The sequence below is a fragment of the Pelophylax lessonae genome (assembly GCF_965119305.1).
Source record: "Pelophylax lessonae genome assembly, chromosome: 5".
NCBI lineage: Eukaryota > Metazoa > Chordata > Amphibia > Anura > Ranidae > Pelophylax > Pelophylax lessonae.
In genome coordinates, this window is record NC_138772.1 from 317,185,376 (window position 1) to 317,207,685 (window position 22,310).

At 43.4% G+C, this 22,310-nt stretch overlaps 1 protein-coding gene across 1 annotated transcript in view; it reads left to right on the forward strand.

Annotated features, from left to right (window-relative positions):
* Positions 1-22,310, forward strand: part of LOC309556501 (uncharacterized protein) — a 147,318-nt gene that overhangs the window by 121,216 nt on the left and 3,792 nt on the right. The window contains exon 13 of the mRNA XM_082258951.1: positions 25-192. Within this exon, the coding sequence (XP_082115077.1) occupies positions 25-192 (168 nt within the window). The remainder of the gene's footprint in view (positions 1-24; positions 193-22,310) is intronic.

Here is a 22,310-nt window from a genome sequence, read left to right on the forward strand (position 1 = left end):
ATATATTGTATTTGTTTCCTCTAGAATGAGCAGAAGACAGTAAAAATGATGTATCAGAAGAAAAAGTTTCCCTTCAACTATGTCCCAGAAATTAACTGTCGTATTCTAGAGCTTCCATATGTGGATAATGAACTCAGTATGATTATTATATTGCCTGACAGCATCGACGATGATACCACTGGTTTACAAAAGGTAAAAATATTCATAAGTAGCAATAGCAATTATTTTAGTAGCTAGTTGGCCAGTTAATGGTGGTAAAAGAATGCAAAGTATAATTCTGCAAAACGAAAGACTTAAAGAAATGATCAAGTGGGTTAAACTTCAGATCAGTTCCTTATAGTTTTATGTATAGGTTTAGTTTCATTATATTCTTCCACCAGTCCATAGAAAGCTTCACAAAATGTTAATTTATGATAAAAGAGCAAAGCGCCTAACAAACATTAACATATGGAAATAGAATGTCCCTTCTAAAAGTGCATTACAATTTGAATGGCATAATAGGAAACAGATAACTTAAAAAATGCAATGTTTGGCATAGGCCATCAGTTACTAGATATGCGTTTAGGAAGATTCATTCTGCTACAGTTTAAAAGAAGAAAAAAAAGATGGGTACAGAGGAATACAGGAACTATCAATTCTGACTTTCTTTAGCAAACTCAAAGGTTGTTGTCTTTCTTTTACTACTTGGTGAGCCACTTACCCAGACAAGTATGTGTATATTAGGTGTTGAGACAATGAATATGCATATACTCGTTCTGTGTCAATGACTCAGCAGTGAAGAAAGGATAGATACAACAGCCCTGAACAAAGCTTCCAGAAGGGAACAACTTTGTGTACACTATCCTAAGACATGGGAATGTAGGCTGCACACTTGACTCAATAAAATATTGACACTCTGAAGAAATAAACAAACTTACAAAGAACTGATTATGTCAGAATGTTTATACTGCTCTGATATAACAGTGTCTATTTATGTAAATAAGCAAAGATCTGTAAGTTAGGAGATTCTCAACTTATTTCCATAAATCAATAAAAATGCAAGATCGTTTTAAGTGACGCTAAACTGAAGATAAGGAGGATACAATTCTGTGCAAATATATATATATTTATTAAATACTTCAGTGCAAAATAAAATGTCAAAAATATAATTGGTGATAAACACAAAGTTTAGAATAAAATGCAATAAAATATATCACACAAATAATATGAGAATAAAATCAAAGAATATTATCGCAGAAAAATAAGTTAACCATAACCAGTGACTTCTAGAAGATGATTAATAGTCTACCAGGAATACATAAAAGATGGCAACCAATTTGACAGATTTGACACGTGACTTCTCTTATCCAACAGATATTCATAATTCTAATATTTTAAATAAAGTTACATGGATATAAATTGTTATACCATGTACTGGGACTTATTAAAAGTCCAAAGATATTTGGTAAAGAAAAATTCTATTTAGTCAATCTACTACAAAGAATATCATCATAATTGAACCATTTACTAAAGCCAAAATTAGCTTCAAATCCCAAGATAAGAAGAATGAAACCAATCATACTGCAGTTAGAATGATTTAAATTAAAATCTTGATGATTGAGAGATTAGGTGTGAGAATGGATCAATTAGGATTATATGTATAGGGCAATACAGAATTTATACTTTACCAAACTCTGGAGAGTCTGTTGAATGGGATGTCACGTTGCCCTGGCTTTCAGGATCAAATGTCAACCATCAGTGTCCCAGAGCTTTCTTCCAAAAGTATCTTACTCCTCTTACGATCTCTTAAATTCTCCCCCTCTCTCTAGCTGACTAAAACTTTATGCCCCCTGAAGTGTGGGCGGGGATCTCATTATCATATAATTTCTATGTCACTCAAAGCATATAATTTCTAATTTTTAATACTAGAACCCAAAATTAAGCAATCACCAGAGGGCAGTGTTGTATTACTATTAGATTCGGGATATAGAATATAATTACATTATTTTCCCACAGATAACCCTTTGACCTTAGGCTGGTGAAGAGCTCTAAATTACCAAAACTCTGTCAAATAATTCAGAATAGAGAATTTATGGCAACTATAAAAACTTACAAGACCTTACATAAATATAACTTAAAAATTAAGTAATTAGCTCAACTTAAGTAAAATTAGTACTTAGCAATGATATGAAACAAAATATAGTATACAAAGCATTCCTAAACATGTACGTGTGTTATACATGTATAATGATATGGTTGCTAATATTTTCTCACACATAGTTATAATATTTATTTAAAACTTATTTTAAATGAGCCTTACAGAATATACTGAACTATTGTTCATTGTTACACACAGATAAGATTATAACACTAACATTATTAGCATCTGGTATGGTGTCAGGCTAACTGAGTCTTATCTAAAAGAACGTCAGTTTACTACTTATTTATTACTAAAGAAAACAGAATTTTCTGTTGAACCCATAAGACCCTCTGTAAGAGACATCTTGTTTAAAAGAACATTTGAACTTTCATTCACTTCTAACAAAATGGATGCCAAGCTGCTCAAAATTTCTATATAGAACTGAATATATATGGCCTTTATATAATTTCATTTTTCTTTTATTTAATCTCCCCAATAATCCTGACAGTACCAAAATGGCCGCAGTTTCTTTATTGTTATATATACTTTAGCAATTACATTTTATTAACCATTTCGGGACCACCCACCCCAGTTTTACATCAGTAGTTAGACGTTAAATACCAGGATTATAGCAGCAGATAGCTGCCATAACCCCGATATTTTCTTACAGGGTGGGCAGTCCTCTTTCACATAAAAGTGGTCCCAGTGGCGGAATCCCCTATGGGATCACTTTTATGGGCAGCGGAAGAGGTGCACCCCCCCTTCTGTTGCTTCCCAGTCATTTTAGCCCCTTACCGGAGTCCATCCATGTCCCAGGCAGGAAGTCGAGTGAGGGGCAGGATGGCCCCCACTCGACTCTATGGTCTTGGAGGACCTTAGCGACATCATATGTCGCTTCCTCCCAATGGCCTTCGAGGGCCCATTTTTTATTTTTTTTTTTGCTTTTAAGGATAGATGTGAGATCTGAGGTATTTTTGACCCCCGATCTCACATTAAAGAGGACCTGTACTGCTTATTTCTATTACAAGGGATATTTACATTCCTTGTAATGGGAATAAAAGTGATCAAACATTTTTTTTTTTTATATGGGACAGTGTCAAAATAAAAAATAAAAGGTAAAATAAATAAGAAAAACAAAATTTTAAAGTGCCCTGTCCCTCCGAGCTCGTGCACAGAAGCGAACGCATACGCAAGTCGCGCTCACTTATGTAACCACACATGTGTGTAAACCACACATGTGAGGTATCGCCGCGATCGTTAGAATGAGAGCAACATTTCTAGTCCTGGACTTTCTCTGTAACTCTAAAATGGTAACCTGCAGACATTTTTAAAGCGTCGCCTATGGAGATTTTTAAGTACCAATGTTCACCTCGAGCGTGCACAATTTTGAAGCATGACATCTTGGGTATCTATTTACTCGGTGTAACATTATCTTTCACATTGTAGAAAAAAATTGGGCTAACTTTACTGTTTCCCTATCTTTTTATTCAAAAAATTGTATTTTTTCCAAAAAAAATTGCATTCGTAAGACCGCTGCGCAAATACGGTGTGACAAAGTATTGCAACAATCCATTTTATTCTCTAGGGTCTCTGCTAAAAAAAAAAATATAGAATGTTTGGAGGTTTTAAGTAACTTTCTAGCATAAAATACTGATTTTAACATGTAAACATCAAGTGTCAGAAATAGGCCTTCTTAAACATAAACAAACAAAAATTCTAAACTTAAAAATATATATATACACAGTATATATAGCTCAGTCATGGTACTAGAGTGAACAACATCAAATAAATCAATTCAGGTCCCCACCAGCCGATTTTTGTTGCAAACAAAAAACAGCCTACCCCAACACCGGGGCCATTTCAATGATATTTTGAAGACCCAGATTAAAAATGTCCAGGCCTATGTCAGACAAGTGAACGCCATGTTGTCTGTAGAGACCTGGAAAACTGCTTCAAAATCGGACTGAAAGAAAAACTGTCTAGCAAAGGCATGAATTTTACAATAAAGTGGTTAACACGTCTCCTAATCTTCTCAAGAGGTTTTCCCTCCGAAGAAGATACCCAAGTGAGACGAGGCACCATTTCTGAAAAGATAACCCAAGTACCTGGAAATGAGAGTTTAATTCGATGCAAATCACATTTGATCATAAAGATCAAATCCAATGTTTTACATCTACCTACGTCATTTCCACCGAAATGAACTATCAAGATAGATAGAGACGGCCACATTTGAGCTAACTTAGGAAGGGGAAAGAAGAGATTAGTCCTTTGAAGATCACGAACGCCAAAGGACATGAAAATAATCAGGAGGTAAAGACAAATTAGATGTATAATAGTGCTGGCATGCTTGTTTTTGAGCCCAATGAACAAAGGAATGCCCAATGATCCACATGTAAGGCTTGGGACCTAAGATAATCAGAGAGATAAGTTAGGACGAACATAAAGATTAAATCTTTGAAATTCCCACCTCCCCAACTTCATAAGAGCATCATAGAGGCATGATCTAGCAGCTCCAATGTCAAATGAGTGGGAAGAAAATTTGACACAAGAATTGAAATTTCGTGAGGGGGGAGCCATTCAAATGAACCAAGAAATTACCTAAACAGGAAAGCCTAGCAGAAAGATATCTATCACTGCATAAGGGCAGATGATGGAGTTGCCACAAGCAAGTAAAGTGAGCCAAAGACCTTTAACGGTTAGATCCATCTTTGATCTTCTTATGAAGATCTGTACATTACTTTGTGAAAGAAGAACTTCATTATATCTCAAACCTGAGTCGCCTTTATGTTTGTTTGGAACCATTTCGGAAATACGAAACGCAGCAAAGAAAATTGGAACAAAGGCTGAATGAAATAACAATGCTTTGTATTCAGAAACAGCAAACAATAGAAGTCGATAAACACATTTTTCTAAAAATGTCTAAAGAAACTGGGTCTACACATACCTGGTTTAAAAGGTAATCTCTTATATCCCTTAAGAGCTTAGAGGAACCAAGAAAAAGCTAGCAAATGATACAGTTTAAGGAGAAAATAAATCCCTACCAAAGTCTTATTAACCACTTGCCGACTGCCTAACGCCGATCTACGTCGGCAGTCAGCCCCTCACAGGCAAAGTGACGTAGGGCTACGTCACTAGCTTGTGAGGGTCTAGGGAGCGAGCGCGCGCCCGCCGAGGCGCGCTCCCGCTCCCGCGTGGTCACGGACCCCCCCCCCGCGCGTGTGACCAGCGGACCCGATGTCCGCCGGTCACTCGGCGATCGGCGGGGGAGAGGGAGAATGTCAGGCAGCTTGTGTAAACAAGCTGCCTGTCATTCTCCTCGCTGTAAAGACACTGATCAAACGGATCTAGTATGTAGATCCGTTGATCAGTGTCCTTACAGCTCAAGCCACAGCCAATCACAGTAGAAAGCACGCCCCTAGGGATACACACAGCCCCTCCCTCCCAAATAAAGTTAACCCCTTCACAACCAGTGTATTTTTACAGTAACAGTGCATATGTATAGCACTGATTACTGTAGAAATGTCACTGGTAACCCCAAAAGTGTCACAAATGTCAGTCAAGGGTCCGATCTGTCCCCCGCAATGTCGCAGTACCGCAAAAAAAATCGCAGATCGCCGCCATTCCGCGTTAAAAAAAAAAACAACAAAAATGACAATCTTTCCCTTTGTTAGTAAACGCGATAACTTTTGCGCAAACCAATCAAAATACGCTTTTTGCGATTTTTTTTTTACCAAACATATGTAGCATAAAACAAATTGGCCGAAAATTTTAAAAAATTTTGATTTTTACTTTTTTTTTTGGGGGAATTTCATATAAAAAAATGTGAAAAATATTGTTATTTTTGCAAAATTGACGCTCTTTTTTTGTTTATAGCGCGTGATCAAAAAAATCGCACAGGTGATCAAATACCACCAAAAGAAAGCTCTGATTGTGGGAAAAAAAGGACGTCAAATTCGTTTAGGTACAGCGTTGCACGACCGCGCAATTGTCTGTTAAAGTCACGCAGTGCCGAATCGCAAAATACCCCCTGGTCGGAATGGGGGTAAAATCTTCCGGGGCTTAAGTGGTTAATAGGATTGTATGAAAATTTCACTTGAATGAGAGAACAAAGAAAAGGCAAAACGGGTTGTTCCGTAGGAGAATAACCAGAAAAACCAATGTATTCATTAAATAAAAGTCGCCTCCTCCATGCAACCGAATAATTGGTCCATGTTCTAGGAGCAATTGAATTCTAAATAGCAGATATAACTGGAGTTAAATTAAAGGGGTTGCTAAGGCAGTGCTCCCAATCACTGCCAGACCCTCTTCTAAGGTAACATGTAGTATACACCGTATGCCATTTTGTAAAATTACTTTTCTAAATACCTTAATCCTTCTCCCCGATCAGCCCATCGTTCTTTCTCCGAAGTATGTACTACAGAGGGAGGGGCCGAGATCTCCCTCTGACGATGAATATCACAAAACAGCATACAGTGTATACCACGCTATCCTAGCAGAGGGGCTGGCAGTGATTGGAAACAGTAATGTTTGCACTGCTCGGAACAGTGTTAGAAAGGGGCGGCTCACACACAGAGCGTACAGACAGGGAGGGGAGGGGGGGGGAGGACACAGGAGACAGAGAGGAGAGCTGCGGATGAGGGAGGCACGTAAACTGACCACAGTGTCAGGGCTCAGCATCCATGATACACCATGGTCAGTTTACAGGGGGAGGGCAGAAACTGGAAGGCTCAGCCAGGTATTGCAGGCGATAGAAGGGGCCAAATGACACAGCACAAGCACTGTGCTGTTATTCATGCTTTAAAGGAACAGGATCCTTTCATAACAAGACAAAATAACGTAAAAGCTTGATAACCAAAACAAATATTAAAGAGAGACAGTTTATTGCGAAAAGCACTCCCTTGTTATCCAAATTAATAATTATCCTTTTATTAGCAGAAAATTCTGCCCAGAGTTCGAAAGCCACTGTTATGGAAAAAAAAGTGCAAATAAAACTATGTTACTAGTGGCTTTAATAGCCACCCAAGGAGACCAAAAACCACAGCACCAGTGAGTGCGCCAGACTGCTGCAAAACCAAGAGAACCAGCAGCATCAGTGTATAACTCCATGTCTGCAGAAAAAACAAAGTCCTCCTGGAAAAAAGACCGACCATTACAGTCGATAAGAAACTGTGACCAAACTAACAAATCGTCTTTAAGGTCAGAATTCTTCTGGAAAAGATACTGCCAACCGTCATGATCCGTGACCCAAAAGCAAGTAAACCTAAAAAAAAGACTGAAGTTCCTTTCATAATACTTTTTCCCAACGCAGAAAAAAGGATATTAAAGATTGAAGCCTAGAAATTTTTATCGTGGGGACGCTGATACTGAAACAATACAGTAGCAATACTAATCCCTAAGAATTCAATAATTGGAGAAGGAGAAACTGTATTTTCCAATGCAATAGGAATGCCCAAAAATTTTGTAATAAGCAAAAGTAAACGTAACAATAAAGAACAAAGAGGAGAATCTGAAAAACAAATAAAAAGGAAGTCATTCAAATAATGGATTATCCCTTTACAGCCCGATTCTTATTCCAAAACCCATTGTATGAATGTTGCAAATGTTTCAAAATACTGACACGATAGGGAGCACCCCAAATGAAGGCACATCTCATAGAAAAAAGAACCTTCAAATCAAAAACCTAAGAAATTAAAAGATTCCAGGGCAATAGGTAATAACTAGTGTTGAGCGAACACGGACTGTATTATTCGGGTTCGTACCGAATAATTGGATTTTTGTTACCTGAACACGGACCCGAAAACTTTACTGTATGTTCGGGTTTAAAATCCGTGTTCGGTCATTTTATTTCCTGTTTTGTATGTTATTGCGCGCTTTTAATGGCGGGCTTTCAACAGCCAATCAACAAGCGTTTAACTGGTGTGCCTTAAGCCATCCCAGCCATGCCTACTAATGTATTAGTAGCTGTGATTGGCCATCTGAATCATGTGACCTATGTCTTTATAAGTTCGAGTCACAGCGCGGTGTGTCATTCTGCTGTAGTATTAGGGAGAGAGCACACATCATACGTGCTGGCTGCTGATTAGGGACAGACAGTGAAAAATTGTGTCCGAAAAGAATGCAGGGACGGGTCGGAGTGTAGGCAGGGAAAGTTATTTGAGCATTTTAGGGACAGGCTGCAGAGATTAGGCAGGGACAGTCTACATCAATTTTGCTGTGTGGGGGGTGGTGCAGTGAAAAATCTTTTGAGCATTTTAGGGACAGGCTGGAGAGATTAGGCAGGGACAGTCTACATTGATTTTGCTGTGTGGGGGGTGGTGCAGTGAACGATCTTTTTGAGCATTTTAGGGACAGGCTGGAGAGATTAGGCAGGGACAGTCTACATCGATTTTGCTGTGTGGGGGTGGTGCAGTGAACAATCTTTTTGCCCTCACTTGAGCCCACTGAGGAGGAGGAGGAGGAGGGGGGAGAAAAAAAAATCTATTTTTATTAGTCAGTTGTGAGCAGCGTTCATCAGCTATACTTTACTACAAGTTAAAGGGGAATTTTTTTTTTCCCCCTTCATAGCCTGCTTGCTGCTGACTCTGAACTGACCGTGACATAAGACACTGCTGTGTTCACATGTGCTATTGAGTGATTTTAAATTTTATACACTTTTTTCTATTCCACTATTCAATATACACCCTTTTGGGTTAAAACATATTAAATTGTGGCATAGTCTGTACTAATCTATTTAAAAATAACAAACTTAAAGGGGAATTTTTTTTTTTTTTCCCTTCATAGCCTGCTGCAGAGCTGACTGTGACATAAAACATAAGACACTGCTGTGTTCACATGTGCTATTGAAAAATCACCAATTTTATATCATATTTTCTATTCCGCTATTCAATCTACACCCTTTGGGGTAAAAATAATTAAATTGCGGCATAGTCTGTATCGGTACGTGTGAGATACACCTTCCAAATTTTTGGGGCGCATCTTCCACCGCCGAGGATTGCAGGGTGCTTCAGTTTGCCTCCTGTTCTGAACTCCTCCTCATCCTCATCCTGCCTTTAGGGTACAAAAAATAGTAATCGGGGCCTAGTCTGGGTCTGTACGTGTGAGATACACCTTTTGATATCATATTTTCTATTCCGCTATTCAATCTACACCCTTTGGGGTAAAAATAATTAAATTGCGGCATAGTCTGTATCGGTACGTGTGAGATACACCTTCCGAATTTTTGGGGCGCATCTTACACCGCCGAGGATTGCAGGGTGCTTCAGTTTGCCTCCTGCCTGTTCCGAACTCCTCCTACTCCTCATCCTGCCTTTAGGGTACAAAAAATTGTAATCGGGGCCTAGTCTGGGTTTGTACGTGTCATATACACCTTTTGATATCACATTTTCTATTCCGCTATTCAATCTACACCCTTTGGGGTAAAAAGAATTAAATTGCGGCATAGACTATATCGGTACATGTGAGATACACCTTCCAAATTTTTAGGGCGCATCTTCCACCGCCGAGGATTGCAGGGTGCTTCAGTTTGCCTCCTGTTCCAAACTCCTCCTACTCCTCATCCTGCCTTTAGGGTACAAAAAATAGTAATCGGGGCCTAGTCTGGGTCTGTACGTGTGAGATACACCTTTTGATATCATATTGTCGATTCCGCTATTCAATCTACACCCTTTGGGGTAAAAAGAATTAAATTGCGGCATAGTCTATATCGATAAGTGTGAGATACACCTTTCCAATTTTTTGGGCGCATCTTACACCGCCGAGGATTGCAGGGTGCTTCAGTTTGCCTCCTGCCTGTTTCGAACTCCTCCTACTCCTCATCCTGCCTTTAGGGTACAAAAAATTGTAATCGGGGCCTAGTCTGGGTTTGTACGTGTCAGATACACCTTTTGATATATTTTCTATTCCGCTATTCAATCTACACCCTTTGGGGTAAAAGGAATTAAATTGCGGCCTAGTCTGTATCGGTACGTGTGAGATACACCTTCCAAATATTTGGGGCGCATCTTCCACCGCCGAGGATTGCAGGGTGCTTCAGTTTGCCTCCTGTTTCGAACTCCTCCTACTCCTCATCCTGCCTTTAGGGTACAAAAAATAGTAATCGGGGCCTAGTCTGGGTCTGTACGTGTGAGATACACCTTTTGATATCATATTTTCTATTCCGCTATTCAATCTACACCCTTTGGGGTAAAAAGAATTAAATTGCGGCCTAGTCTGTATCGGTACGTGTGAGATACACCTTCCAAATATTTGGGGCGCATCTTCCACCGCCGAGGATTGCAGGGTGCTTCAGTTTGCCTCCTGTTTCGAACTCCTCCTACTCCTCATCCTGCCTTTAGGGTACAAAAAATAGTAATCGGGGCCTAGCCTGGGTCTGTACATGTGAGATACACCTTTTGATATCATATTTTCTATTCCGCTATTCAATCTACACCCTTTGGGGTAAAAAGAATTAAATTGCGGCATAGTCTATATCAGTACGTGTGAGATACACCTTTCCAATTTTTGGGGCGCATCTTCCACCGCCGAGGATTGCAGGGTGCTTCAGTTTGCCTCCTGTTTCCGAACTCCTCCTACTCCTCATCCTGCCTTTAGGGTACAAAAAATAGTAATCGGTGCCTAGTCTGGGTCTGTACGTGTGAGATACACCTTTTGATATCATATTTTCTATTCCGCTATTCAATCGACACCCTTTAGGGTAAAAAGAATTAAATTGCGGCATAGTCTGTATCGGTACATGTGAGATACACCTTCCAAATTTTTGTGGCGCATCTTCCACCGCCGAGGATTGCAGGGTGCTTCAAATTGCCTCCTGTTCCGAACTCCTCCTACTACTCATCCTGCCTTTAGGGTACAAAAAATAGTTATCGGGGCCTAGTCTGGGTCTGTATGTGTGAGATACACCTTTTGATATCATATTTTCTATTCCGCTATTCAATCTACACTCTTTGGGGTAAAAAGAATTAAATTGCGGCATAGTCTGTATCGGTACGTGTGAGATACACCTTCCAAATTTTTGGGGCGCATCTTCCACCGCCGAGGATTGCAGGGTGCTTCAGTTTGCCTCCTGCCTGTTCCGAACTCCTCATCCTCATCCTGCCTTTAGGGTACAAAAAATTGTTATCGGGCCTAGTCTGGGTTTGTACATGTGAGATACACAGTTTTATACAATTTTTTCTATTCCGCTATTCAATATACACCCTTTTGGAGTGTAAAAAATTACATTATGGCATAGTCTGTATCGGTACGTGTGAGATACACCTTTTAAATTTGTTTGGCGCATCTCCTTCCACCGCCAAGGATTGCAGGGCGCTTCAGTTTGCCTCCTGTTGAACTCCTACTACTCCTCTTCCTCATCCTCATCCTCCCTTTAGGGTACAAAAAATTGTAATCGGGGCCTAGTCTGTGTTTGTACATGTGAGATACACCATTTTATAAAATTTTTTCTATTCCGCTATTAAATATACACCCTTTTGGGGTGAAAAAAATTAAATTGCGGCATACTTTGCATATTTGACTGTGAGATACACCCGTTGTATTTGTATACTGTTTTTCTATTCTGCTATTTAATAAACACCCTTTTGAGGTAAAAAAAATTAAATTGCGGCATAGTTTGCATATTTGACTGTGAGATACACCCGTGCGATACTGTTGTTGTTTCGTTCCGCTATTCAATAAACACCTTTCTAGGGCAAGATCATAAATTACAGAAATATGAGGAGACCGTCAAATAGGGGCCGTGGCCTGGATCGTGGTTCCAGGCCATGGCCCCTGTTGCAAGGAGAGGACGTGGTCGATCTGTGCCAGCTACACGCACAAGTGAAACACCTTCCTCAAGTGTGAGTAGGCGACAGAACCTGCAGCAGTATTTGGTAGGGCATCATGCGCCTCTACAAGTGTTGAGGCCAGAACAAGTAGAGGCGATAGTAGATTGGTTTGCTGCTGACAGTGCCTCCAGTTCCTTCACATGGTCTCCCACCCAGTCTACTGCAGAAAGGTCAGAGTTGGCACCTGCAGCCGATGTCCAACCGTCTTTCACCTCACCCCCTTGCAAATCAGGCAAGCAGTCTGAGCCCCAAGTCATGCAGCAGTCTCTTCTTCTTTTTGATGACTCTGTCAGCAGGGTTTCCCAGCCATCCACCTAGCTCTGCCCCAGAAGTGGAAGAGATTGAGTGCAGCGATGCCCAACCACTTATTTCTCAAGATGAGTACATGGAAGAACCATCGCAGCACGTCTGCGATGATGACGAAACGCAGGTGCCAACTGCTGCGGCACTCAGAATTGTGGAGACCGACAAGGAGGGCAGGGGTGAAGACTGGGTGGAAGATGATGTGGAGGACGATGAGGTCCTCGACCCCACATGGAATGAAGGTCATGCAGGTGACCTGAGTAGTTTGGAGGAAGAGGCGGTGGTCGCACAGAGCCACCAGCACAGCAGAAGAGGGAGCAGGGTGCAGAAGCGGAGCGGCCGTGCCCTAGACACTACGCCTGCTACTGCCCAACGCAGCAAGGGACCGAGCGCACCAAAGCCAGCTCAAAGGAGTTCTCTAGCGTGGAAGTTCTTCAGAAAATGTGCTGATGACAGGACACGAGTGGTTTGCACCCTGTGCAATCAGAGCCTGAAGCGAAGCATAAACCTTCTCAACCTGAGCACAACCTGCTTGATCAGGCATCTAAGTGCAAAGCACGAGCTGCAGTGGAGTAGACACCTTCAAAACCAAGAAAGGTCTCTGGCTCCTCCTGCTTCCTCTTCTGCTGCAGTCCCGGCCTCTTTATCCACCTCTGTAGTGATACCGGCACCTGCCACCCCGCAAACAGACAATCTGTCAGCAACACCACCACCTGTGTCACCAACCATCTCCACAATGTCCCGTGGAAGCGTTCAGCTTTCCATCTCCCAAACACTTCAGAGGAAGAGGAAGTACCCCCCTACCCACCCGCGATCCCTGGCCCTGAATGCCAGCATTTCAAAATTCTTGGCCTTTGAAATGCTGTCATTCTGTCTGGTGGAGACGCACAGTTTTAAAAGCCTTAAATGTCGGTGGCTGTCCCACAGTACGTCATGCCCAGCCGCCACTACTTTTCCAGGCAAGCCATCCCTTCCCTGCACAACCAAGTGGGGGAAAAAATCAGGTGTACACTGCGCAATGCCATCTGTGCCAAGGTCCTCCTAACTACCGATACGTGGACCAGTAAGCACGGTCAGGGGCATTATATCTCCCTAACGGCGCACTGGGTAAATGCAGTGGCGGCTGGGCCTGAGGCGGATAGCAATTTGGCGCATGTCCTTCCACCACCGAGGATTGCAGGGCGCTTCAGTTTGCCTCCTGTTCCTAACTCCTCCTACTCCGTTTCCTCATCCTCTACCGCCTCCTCATCTGGTCAGCGTAACACCTTCACCACCAACTTCGGCCTGGTGGTGTGCGATAACGGGCGAAATCTCATAGCAGCTCTGGGCCTAGCCGGTTTGACGCACATCCCTTGCCTGGCGCATGTGCTGAATTTGGTGGTGCAGAGGTTCCTTAAAAATTACCCCGATATGTCAGAGCTGCTGCAGAAAGTGAGGGCCGTCTGTGAGCACTTTCTGCGTTCTCACCCTGCAGCTGCTCGCCTGTAAACGCTGCAGCGTAACATCGGCCTTCCCGATCACCGCCTCATATGTGCCCTGCCCACAAGGTGGAACTCCACCTTGCACATGCTGGAAAGACTGTGCGAGCAGCAGCAGGCCATAGTGGAGTTCCAGCTGCAGCACACACACGTGAGTCGCTCTGTGGAACAGCACCACTTCACCACCAATAACTGGGCCTCCATGCAAGACCTGTGTGCCTTGTTGTGCTGTTTTGAGTACTCCACCAACATGGCCAGTGCCGATGACGCCGTTGTCAGCTTAACTATCCCACTTCTATGCCAACTTCAAAAAACGATTCGGTCGATGATGGAAGAGGATGTGGCACAGGGGGAGGAGGAGGAGGATGAAGAGGTAACATTTCCAAGGCTTTCAGGGCAGTCATTCGCAAGTGGCTCCGAGGGTGGGTTCCTGCACACACAAATGCCAGGTACACAATTGTCCAGCAGGGGCACAGTTCTGGAGGATGAGGAGGATGAGGAGGAGGAGATGGAACCATGTTCACAGCAGGGTGGCACCCAGGCCAGCTCATGGCCATCACTGGTGCGTGGCTGGGGGGATACAGAGGACACAGACGATACACCTCCCACAGAGGACAGCCTTTCATTGCCTCTGGGCAGCCTGGCACACATGAGCGATTACATGCTGCAGTGTCTCCACAACGACCGCCGAGTTGCCCACATTCTAACTTGTGCTGATTACTGGGTGGCCACGCTGCTGGATCCCCGTTACAAGGACAACGTACCGTCCTTAATTCACTCACTGGAGCGTGATCGCAAGATGCGCGAGTACAAGCGCACGCTGGTAGACGCGATGCTGCTGGCATTCCCACCTGACAGCGGGGCCACAGTGGAAGCACAAGGCCAAGGCAGAGGAGGAGGAAGAGGTCGCCAACGAAGCCAGGGCACCGCCAGCACCTCAGAAGAACCTTTCAACTTCTAGGTCTCCAAATTGGGCACATGGCCTGAGCTTGCCCTTTACGCCTTGGAGGTGCTGGCGTGCCCTGCAGCCAGTGTATTATCTGAACGTGTATTTAGCACAGCTGGGGGCGTTATCACAGACAAGCGCAGCCCCCTGTCCAGAGACAATGTGGACAAGCTCACGTTCATTAAAATGAACCAGGCATGGATCCCACAGGACTTTTCCGTACCTTGTGCAGAATAGAGATGGATACCGACCTTACCCAGCCATTGTTATATTTTTGATCTTTCTCACTCTTTTGGGGTGTACCCTCATTTAAAATGACTGAAAAAAAGCAGTGTTGGCTACCTCGTCCCCCTCCACCGCCGCTTCCACCTACACCGCCACATCCACCGCCACCTCAACCTCCCTCCTACTCCATATGGGCCTCGTCCTTCAAAGATGAAGAAAATTGTTTTATTTTTCTGTTTTTTTAGTTATTTCCCTATTTGTTTGCAGAGCACTTGTCATGCTCTTAACTACGTTTTGCTGCCATTTGCAGCACTCTAGCCCTTTCCATTGGTGTTTTAGAGCCATTTTAGTGCCTGAAAGTTTGGGTCCCCATTGACTTCAATGGGGTTCGGTGTCCGGGTAAAGTTCGGAAAAAGTCCGGGACACGGACCCGGACTTTTTTTTCAAGTTCGGCCGAACCCGCCGAACACGGACATCCAGGTGTCTGCTCAACTCTAGTAATAACCCTAAAAGCACATTGAATGTCAGATTTTCCTAAGAAAGCACCATGACCAAATTTCTTAATAAGCCGGATTGCGTCACCAAATGAAGAAATCTCTTATCAATTTTTCCCTAACCACTTGAATATGCATCTCAACTGATTTTAGTTTTTTTTTTTTTACCATATTAAAACCGAAACCTGAAAAAACACAGGAAGCTTAAAACCTGTAAAATACCCATCAATTAAAATTTGTGCCTTCTCCTTGTCTGGGTAAAGAAGTAACCAAGGCTCCATTCTTTCCAGCCTCATCGGTGTGCAGGCTTTTGGAATTGCCCCTTGTAACTTGTGTACGAGAGTAGGTCCTTTTAAAACATTTAGATAATGGGTACGTGCCAAAACAAAAAGAACACTCATGCCTATAACGGCATGATGTTGACCATTTGCATTGGGATTCGTTATATGCATAACATACACCTTTCTTATATACTGAAGAAATATTTGGATTCAATGTAGGCTGATAAGATTTAACCATAAATCAACATCCTTCTTTCCCTATTTAAGATTGGGATACACAGAAATTTTCTTTCGGAATGATTAATCATAGCTGAACCAACCAAATCTGCCAAAGCTTTTATAAGCTTCAAGTATATGTTCCAGATGCTGGAATAAGCCACAACATTTTTCAGGGAAGTTTTCACCCATTACCGCAGAAAAGATGAAGAAGGCCTGCAACCAGTTATGAAAAGATCTATGAGCTGGTTGACGCCTGTCTTCCATAATGTCCTCAGATCTTTTCTCACTTTTATTAGCAAATTCCTTACTAGGAACTAGGTAACGTACTAGGCAATAACGATAATAACTCAACAAACTCCCCTTTCCATATTTTTTCTTTGGTTGATTTTTTCTTTGGTTGAGGAAGCCAAATGAAAACCCAACAGGGACATTTCACATGGCCTCTTTATAACAGGTGCCAGGAAGAGGTGAAACAAGAAATTGTTGTATCCACTTCCCTTAAAAGGTTAACATTAGGTAAATTAGTAGTACCATGGGGGACAGAAGGTACAGCAACCTTAGGAACAGGAGCTGACCATACAGCAGCAGGAGAGGAAACCGGTACAGACAATAACTGAGGGGTAGATAAAGACTCCGTAAACTTGCATAAAGAAGTGATCAACTAAGTAACTGTTGTGCTGACTCGCCAACCTGAGGGGGTTCCACAGATGCAGGAACATCTGGAATGTTGACACCCTGTGTATCCAGACCTGCAGCAATCGCACTCGCAGGAGACTGACAGCTGAGGAGCCATCGCAGTATGCAGCCTGAACAGCCTAGACACCATGGACATCGTTGGCCTGGAAAACGGGGAAGCCTGCCTGTAGCCTTCCGACATGGAGGGAGAAGCTGCTCTTCTAACAGGCAGCGATCGCTGCGCCCACCCACGTCCCTTACCACAACCCCTCTCCTCTCCTAAAGCTGCCGGCTGGAACACTGAGTTGCTGTGATGACACCAGCCTCCTCCTCTCATGGGTAGGACTCTTCTACCTGATGCAAAGCTGCCGAGGACCCCGGGCGTTCAGGTGGGAGGCTCCGCTGTGGCCTGCAGGCTTGAGAGCACTGACTCCTGATGGGGCATGCGGGCGAAGGTGGGACACGCTCAGCATCCACCCCGGACACTTGCAGGGTCGCAATCAGATCTTCAGCCTCCAAATTCAGCACCGGCTCCTCATCCATCCCTGCCAGGCATCGCCACAGCCACTTCTCTCCTCCCTCAGACACGGCTTTCTCCAGGACCCTTCTGATCAGCGTCTACATGACATTTTCACGGCAAGCGAGCTCCTGTACTATAGCTCCTGAATTATAGCCTATGGAGCTCGCCAAACCGATCCAGGTCAACCGCGACGGGAACCTTTATGCGGTGTCTTATATAGCCCTCATTCCACATGCGGATAAGCTTCCTGGAAAGACTTGTGTCTTCCGCCTAAAGGCCAGATGACAAGCATGACACAGTAACTAGCCTCCCCTAAATACATACCTGAGCCTGATCTGGAGCCAGTGATGTGCATAAGAGCTGAGGCTCCCTTAGCTCTCTCGCTCCTCCATTGGATCAGATACAGCAGCCGGAGCCAATGGAGCTACCGCTGTGGTCAATCAGAGCCAGTAAAGAAAAAGTGAGGCCAAGCCTTACTCTGTGTGTCTTATGGACACACAGAGGAGCGGGGCTCAGGAACAAAGTATGCACAAGTGCCCCAATAGCAAGTGGCTTGCTATTGGGGCAGTCGACAGGCAGAAGAAGCCAGGAGCGCGAGCGGGGGACTCAAGAAGAGGAGGATCAGTGCTGCTCTGTGCAAAACCATTGCACAGAGCAGGTAAGGTTGACATGTTAATTATTTTAATTTAAAAAAAGCCAAAAAAAAATAAACTTTAAATTTGCTTTAAAAAGCAGTCCATGATCTTCGGCCATGTGACTTTCCCTAGGTCTGAAAGTGTCAGAAGGATGGAAGGAAAGCAGAAGGAACGATTTCCCAGAGCATTCCTTCTCTCACTCACTAAAACTTTCTGGTCCTCAGAAACTCAGAGACAGTAGCAGAGTGTACACAAAACCAAGAGCATTCTGACTATTGTCTGGCACTATAATTTACATGATTGTCATTGCTGACCAGCATCTTACTCCATTGATCACATGATGGCTCCTGATGCTGCTTGGCAAAGATTGGACTGTCCTTCTTGGGGAAAAGGAAAAAGAAGGCATTGTCAGCAGGAGTACGGTGAACTGTCTGAGAGACAATAAATACCTATAAATTATTATGCTCACACATTAGGCATGTACATAAAATAAAAAAACGAAAAAAAAAAATTAACTGTATCGCATATGCCTTTAACAGGCAAAATGACACATACCAGAAGATTTCTGTGGCTACATTTTTGGATAGCTTACAGTAATAGGAGTGTAATACTAATATTAGTGTTACACAACCAAAACAAAACATGATTTATGATTGGATATCTAAAGAAATTAAATGATTCTGTAGTAAAAATTGATCTGCAACTAGGAGAATATGACCAGGGGTAGGTGCTGTGTTTTGTACACAAATTTCACATTGCATTCTGTTTAGATATGGAGTGCTTATGTCCCAACACAGCTTGTCCCTGTGACATTTTGACTTGAAAACAGGAAAGGAAGGTCATATTCCCCAATTGGGCACAGATAGCACTGAAAATATGGCAGAAATTTATACCTACCTGGATTTGTAAAATTCTGATTCTGGCACAAAGCACTACAAAGTTATTTATAAATGAACTAAAGGCAATTTTTATACTTTTATGCTGATAATGCAACACTGAAAATATTACTGAACAAAAGAGATAAAAATGAAAAATAAGTTTAAATATTAATGGTTAGAAAAACAGAAATTAAAAAAAAAAAAAAATCGGCAGGTAAGTAGTTGAGAAAAATGTTATGTACTTTATCTGTATGTGATTTTAATAAACGTAATTGTTAAAAAAAATAAAGAGAGAAGAGGAAGAAAGTATTAATTAGAGATTTGGGAAAACTAAGGGGTAAATAAAAACAATTTTAAAAAATCCCCCCTCCACCAAATGATTTGGACCAGTGCACAAAGCAAGGTCCATAAAGACATGAATGAGCGAGTTTGGGGTGGAGGAACTTGACTGGCCTGTACAGAGTCCTGGCCTCAACCCGAACACTTTTGGGATGCATTAGAGCACAGACTGCAAGCCAGGCCTTCTCTCCAACATCAGTGCCTGTCCTCACAAATGCGCTTCTGAAAGAATGGTCAAACATTCCCATAGACACACTCCTAAACCTTGTCGACAGCCTTCCCAGAACAGCTGAAGCAGTTATAGCTGTAAAGAGTGAGCCAACTCCTACGGGCTAAGAGCGGGATTTCATTAAAGTTCATGTGCGTATAAAGGCAAGCGCCCCAATACTTTTGACAATATAGTGTATGTGATTGTACAAAATATGTACAAACTTTTAAACAGGAAAATATTTTAAAAAAAAAACAGTCCATTTAAATTATACTTAATCAGGTTGGCCTTTGCATTATTCGGTTGTTGGTAAATATAAAAAATTGTACACTACAGATTTTAATGTACAGTATATTGCCATTTTTACATTGGTCAGTTAAAGTGTTACTAAACCACAACAGTAAAATCAGTCTGTATATGCAGTAAAGCATACTTGTTTTCTCTATTGTTCATTGACAGACGCAGCTCCATATCTCTTAGACCATTGGGTTATGCTCCTCCAATCAGGAATAGGCACTAGGCATGAAAAAGCTTTACCATACCTATGGGGGCTGTCCCTGCCGGCATAAACCCACACATTCTGCTACAGCAGCCAGTTTGTTTCTGCCTTGTTTAGGGAATAGGACCTAGTTCTAATTCTAGTATTAATAGGGAAAGTTTTTATTTTGTGATTTTTTCACTAGTTAGAGTTCCTGGAGAACTACAAGCAACAGCCGGCTGTGGTTTACGACTGGATATTCTAGATCCTTACAGTCTCCTAGCCTGGCCTCGCCACGACAGAGCCCCGATGGATGGGGAAGAGTCTGCGAGTGGACTAGTCCCACCGGGACGTGATCGACCTGGAACGCCCTGAGTCGCAGCTTACCCCCTGCCTGGCGGCACCCCCACCCCGGTTGGTAGGTGGACTGTTCGGAGTGGCGCCCACCTGGTACCATGGTATGGTGAGTAATACTGACCCCCCCAATCCTCTGGCGGTCTCGGGGGTGGATGTGGGCCCCTCCCTGAAACAGTTGGACCCTTGGGGCTCCCTTGGTTCTTCTGGCCCCTGGGATGTTAGGCCTACCCCCTCCAAGCATTTTCCCCTCTGATGCCACTTGTCTGGGACCCTTTTGGGGGGACATGGCATCGTGGGGGCAGCCATTTTGCTGTGAATTCATGTTTTATTTTCCCCATTAGAATACATGGGCAGCCATTTTTTATTAGTCCCCATAGGAATGCATGGGGCGGCTATTTTCTTGAACGGCATGCGACACTAAAGATCTAGCAGTGAAGGAACTTTAATTTTAACAGAGCCTGTTGCAGTCTCCTGAGCGGTCTAGTAACGTTTTTCTGGGGTCCCCTGCAGGTTTTCTCACCAACTCTGCTTGCAGATTGTATTGGATTTGGATAAGGTATACCACGCAGTTAGCGGTAGGGCCGCGATTTATAAAGCAAAATTGCACTATTTTCTTTTTTGGGTAAATTGGAGTCCCATTTCATCTACAGACCCCCTAGGAGTGGCTGCGGAACCTTCTGGGTCACAGCCCATGTCTGCGCTTACAGCAGTCTTGGAAAGCCTGGTGTCAAAGGTGGATTTTGTATGTAAAATATTGCCAGCCGCAAATGCCCTTTGCCTTCACCCTCCTCGGTGGTGTCCTCAGATTCTGAGGCAGATATGGCTGCCACAGATGCACCCCACCCTGAAGGGTTGGTGTCTTCGCATTCTGATGGTGAAGAGGACCTGTCCCAGTCAGCCGCTGGAAGCACTTATAGTTTCAGTACGAGAAACTTTAAAATTGGCTGATGAATCTACAGCGTCGGGTTCACAGTTGTCTTTTGGCTCCCGTAAATCCTGAAAATCGGGCAAAGTGTTCCCTTGTCCGGAACTTTTTGATGATATTGTCAATGAACAATGGCAGCGCATTAAGCACATGCTAGTGATGCCTAAGCGCTTTAAATGCCGTTATCCCTTCGCAGATGCAGTTTCCACTAGGTGTACCGTGCCACCTAAGGTGTACCATCCGGTTTCCAGGCTAAATAAGGCTACTGTGGTTCCAGTGGAAGAATCCCTGACCTTCACGAACCCTATGGATAGACGGGTGGAGTCTTTGTCCAGCCATCTCCACGTGCTAACGGGTTTCATTTTAAAACCAATATATGTGAATGTGGTGTCACAGACGGTTACTGAATGACTGAAGTTACTGAAAAGTAACTTGGAAGCTGGAGCTAATGGACCAGATGGCTCAAGCCTCGGTGTTTATGTGTGATGCATCTCTGGATGCGGCTTCCCTAGTGGCCAGAGTGTCGGCAGTGGGGATTGCGATTAGACGCATGGTGTGGTTAAAGAGCTGGTCTGCGGACCAGGCTTCCAAAAAGGCCTTGACGGATCTTCCCTTTTTGGGGGAGAGGTTGTTTGGATCCTGAGTTGATAAAAGGCCTTACGGGTGGGAAGAGTACTCTTCTTCCTCAATCCCCTAAGGGCAAGGTGCCACGTCAGCGACGGGGGCCTTCTTTTGCTGCTCATAAGCGGATTTTTCGTACCCCGGGTCACAAGACAAAGGAAAGCCGTTTAGATCTTCTGGGAGTTCCATGAAGCCATAGTCAGGTAAATCAAGGACCGGCTAGTCCGGATCTGCAGACAAATCCTCGTCTGCATGCAGGGGTGCCCTCATCCGCTTCTCGGGTGGGGGAACGTCTTTCCTTCTTTCTTGAACCTTGGACTTCCTTGATTCAGGACAAATGGGTTAACAAACTGATCCAATCAGGGTACAAGATCAAATTCTGGTCTCGTCCGTCGGACAGGTTCTTCCCTTCCAATCTGCGCCTATCTCCAGATCGGTTAAGGGATCTATGGGAGGCAGTACAAGATCTGCTGTCGCTAGGGGTGATTGTGCCAGTTCCCTCTCAGGAATGCTTTCAAGGGTTTTATTCAAACTGGTTTACTGTGCCTCGGAAAGAGGGCAAAGTGCAAAGTGCATCCAATTCTGGATCTCAAGGCTCTGAACCATTTCATGCAGGTTCAGAGGTTTCGTATGGAATCCATTTGCACAATGGTGGCGTCCCTACATCAGGGAGACTTCTTGGCCTCGTTTTGCCATAGCAGAAGAGCATTATCAATTTGTGTCATTACCATTTGGTCTAGCCACCACTCCCAGGGTGTTTACCAAAGTACTGGCACCGGTTTGGCATT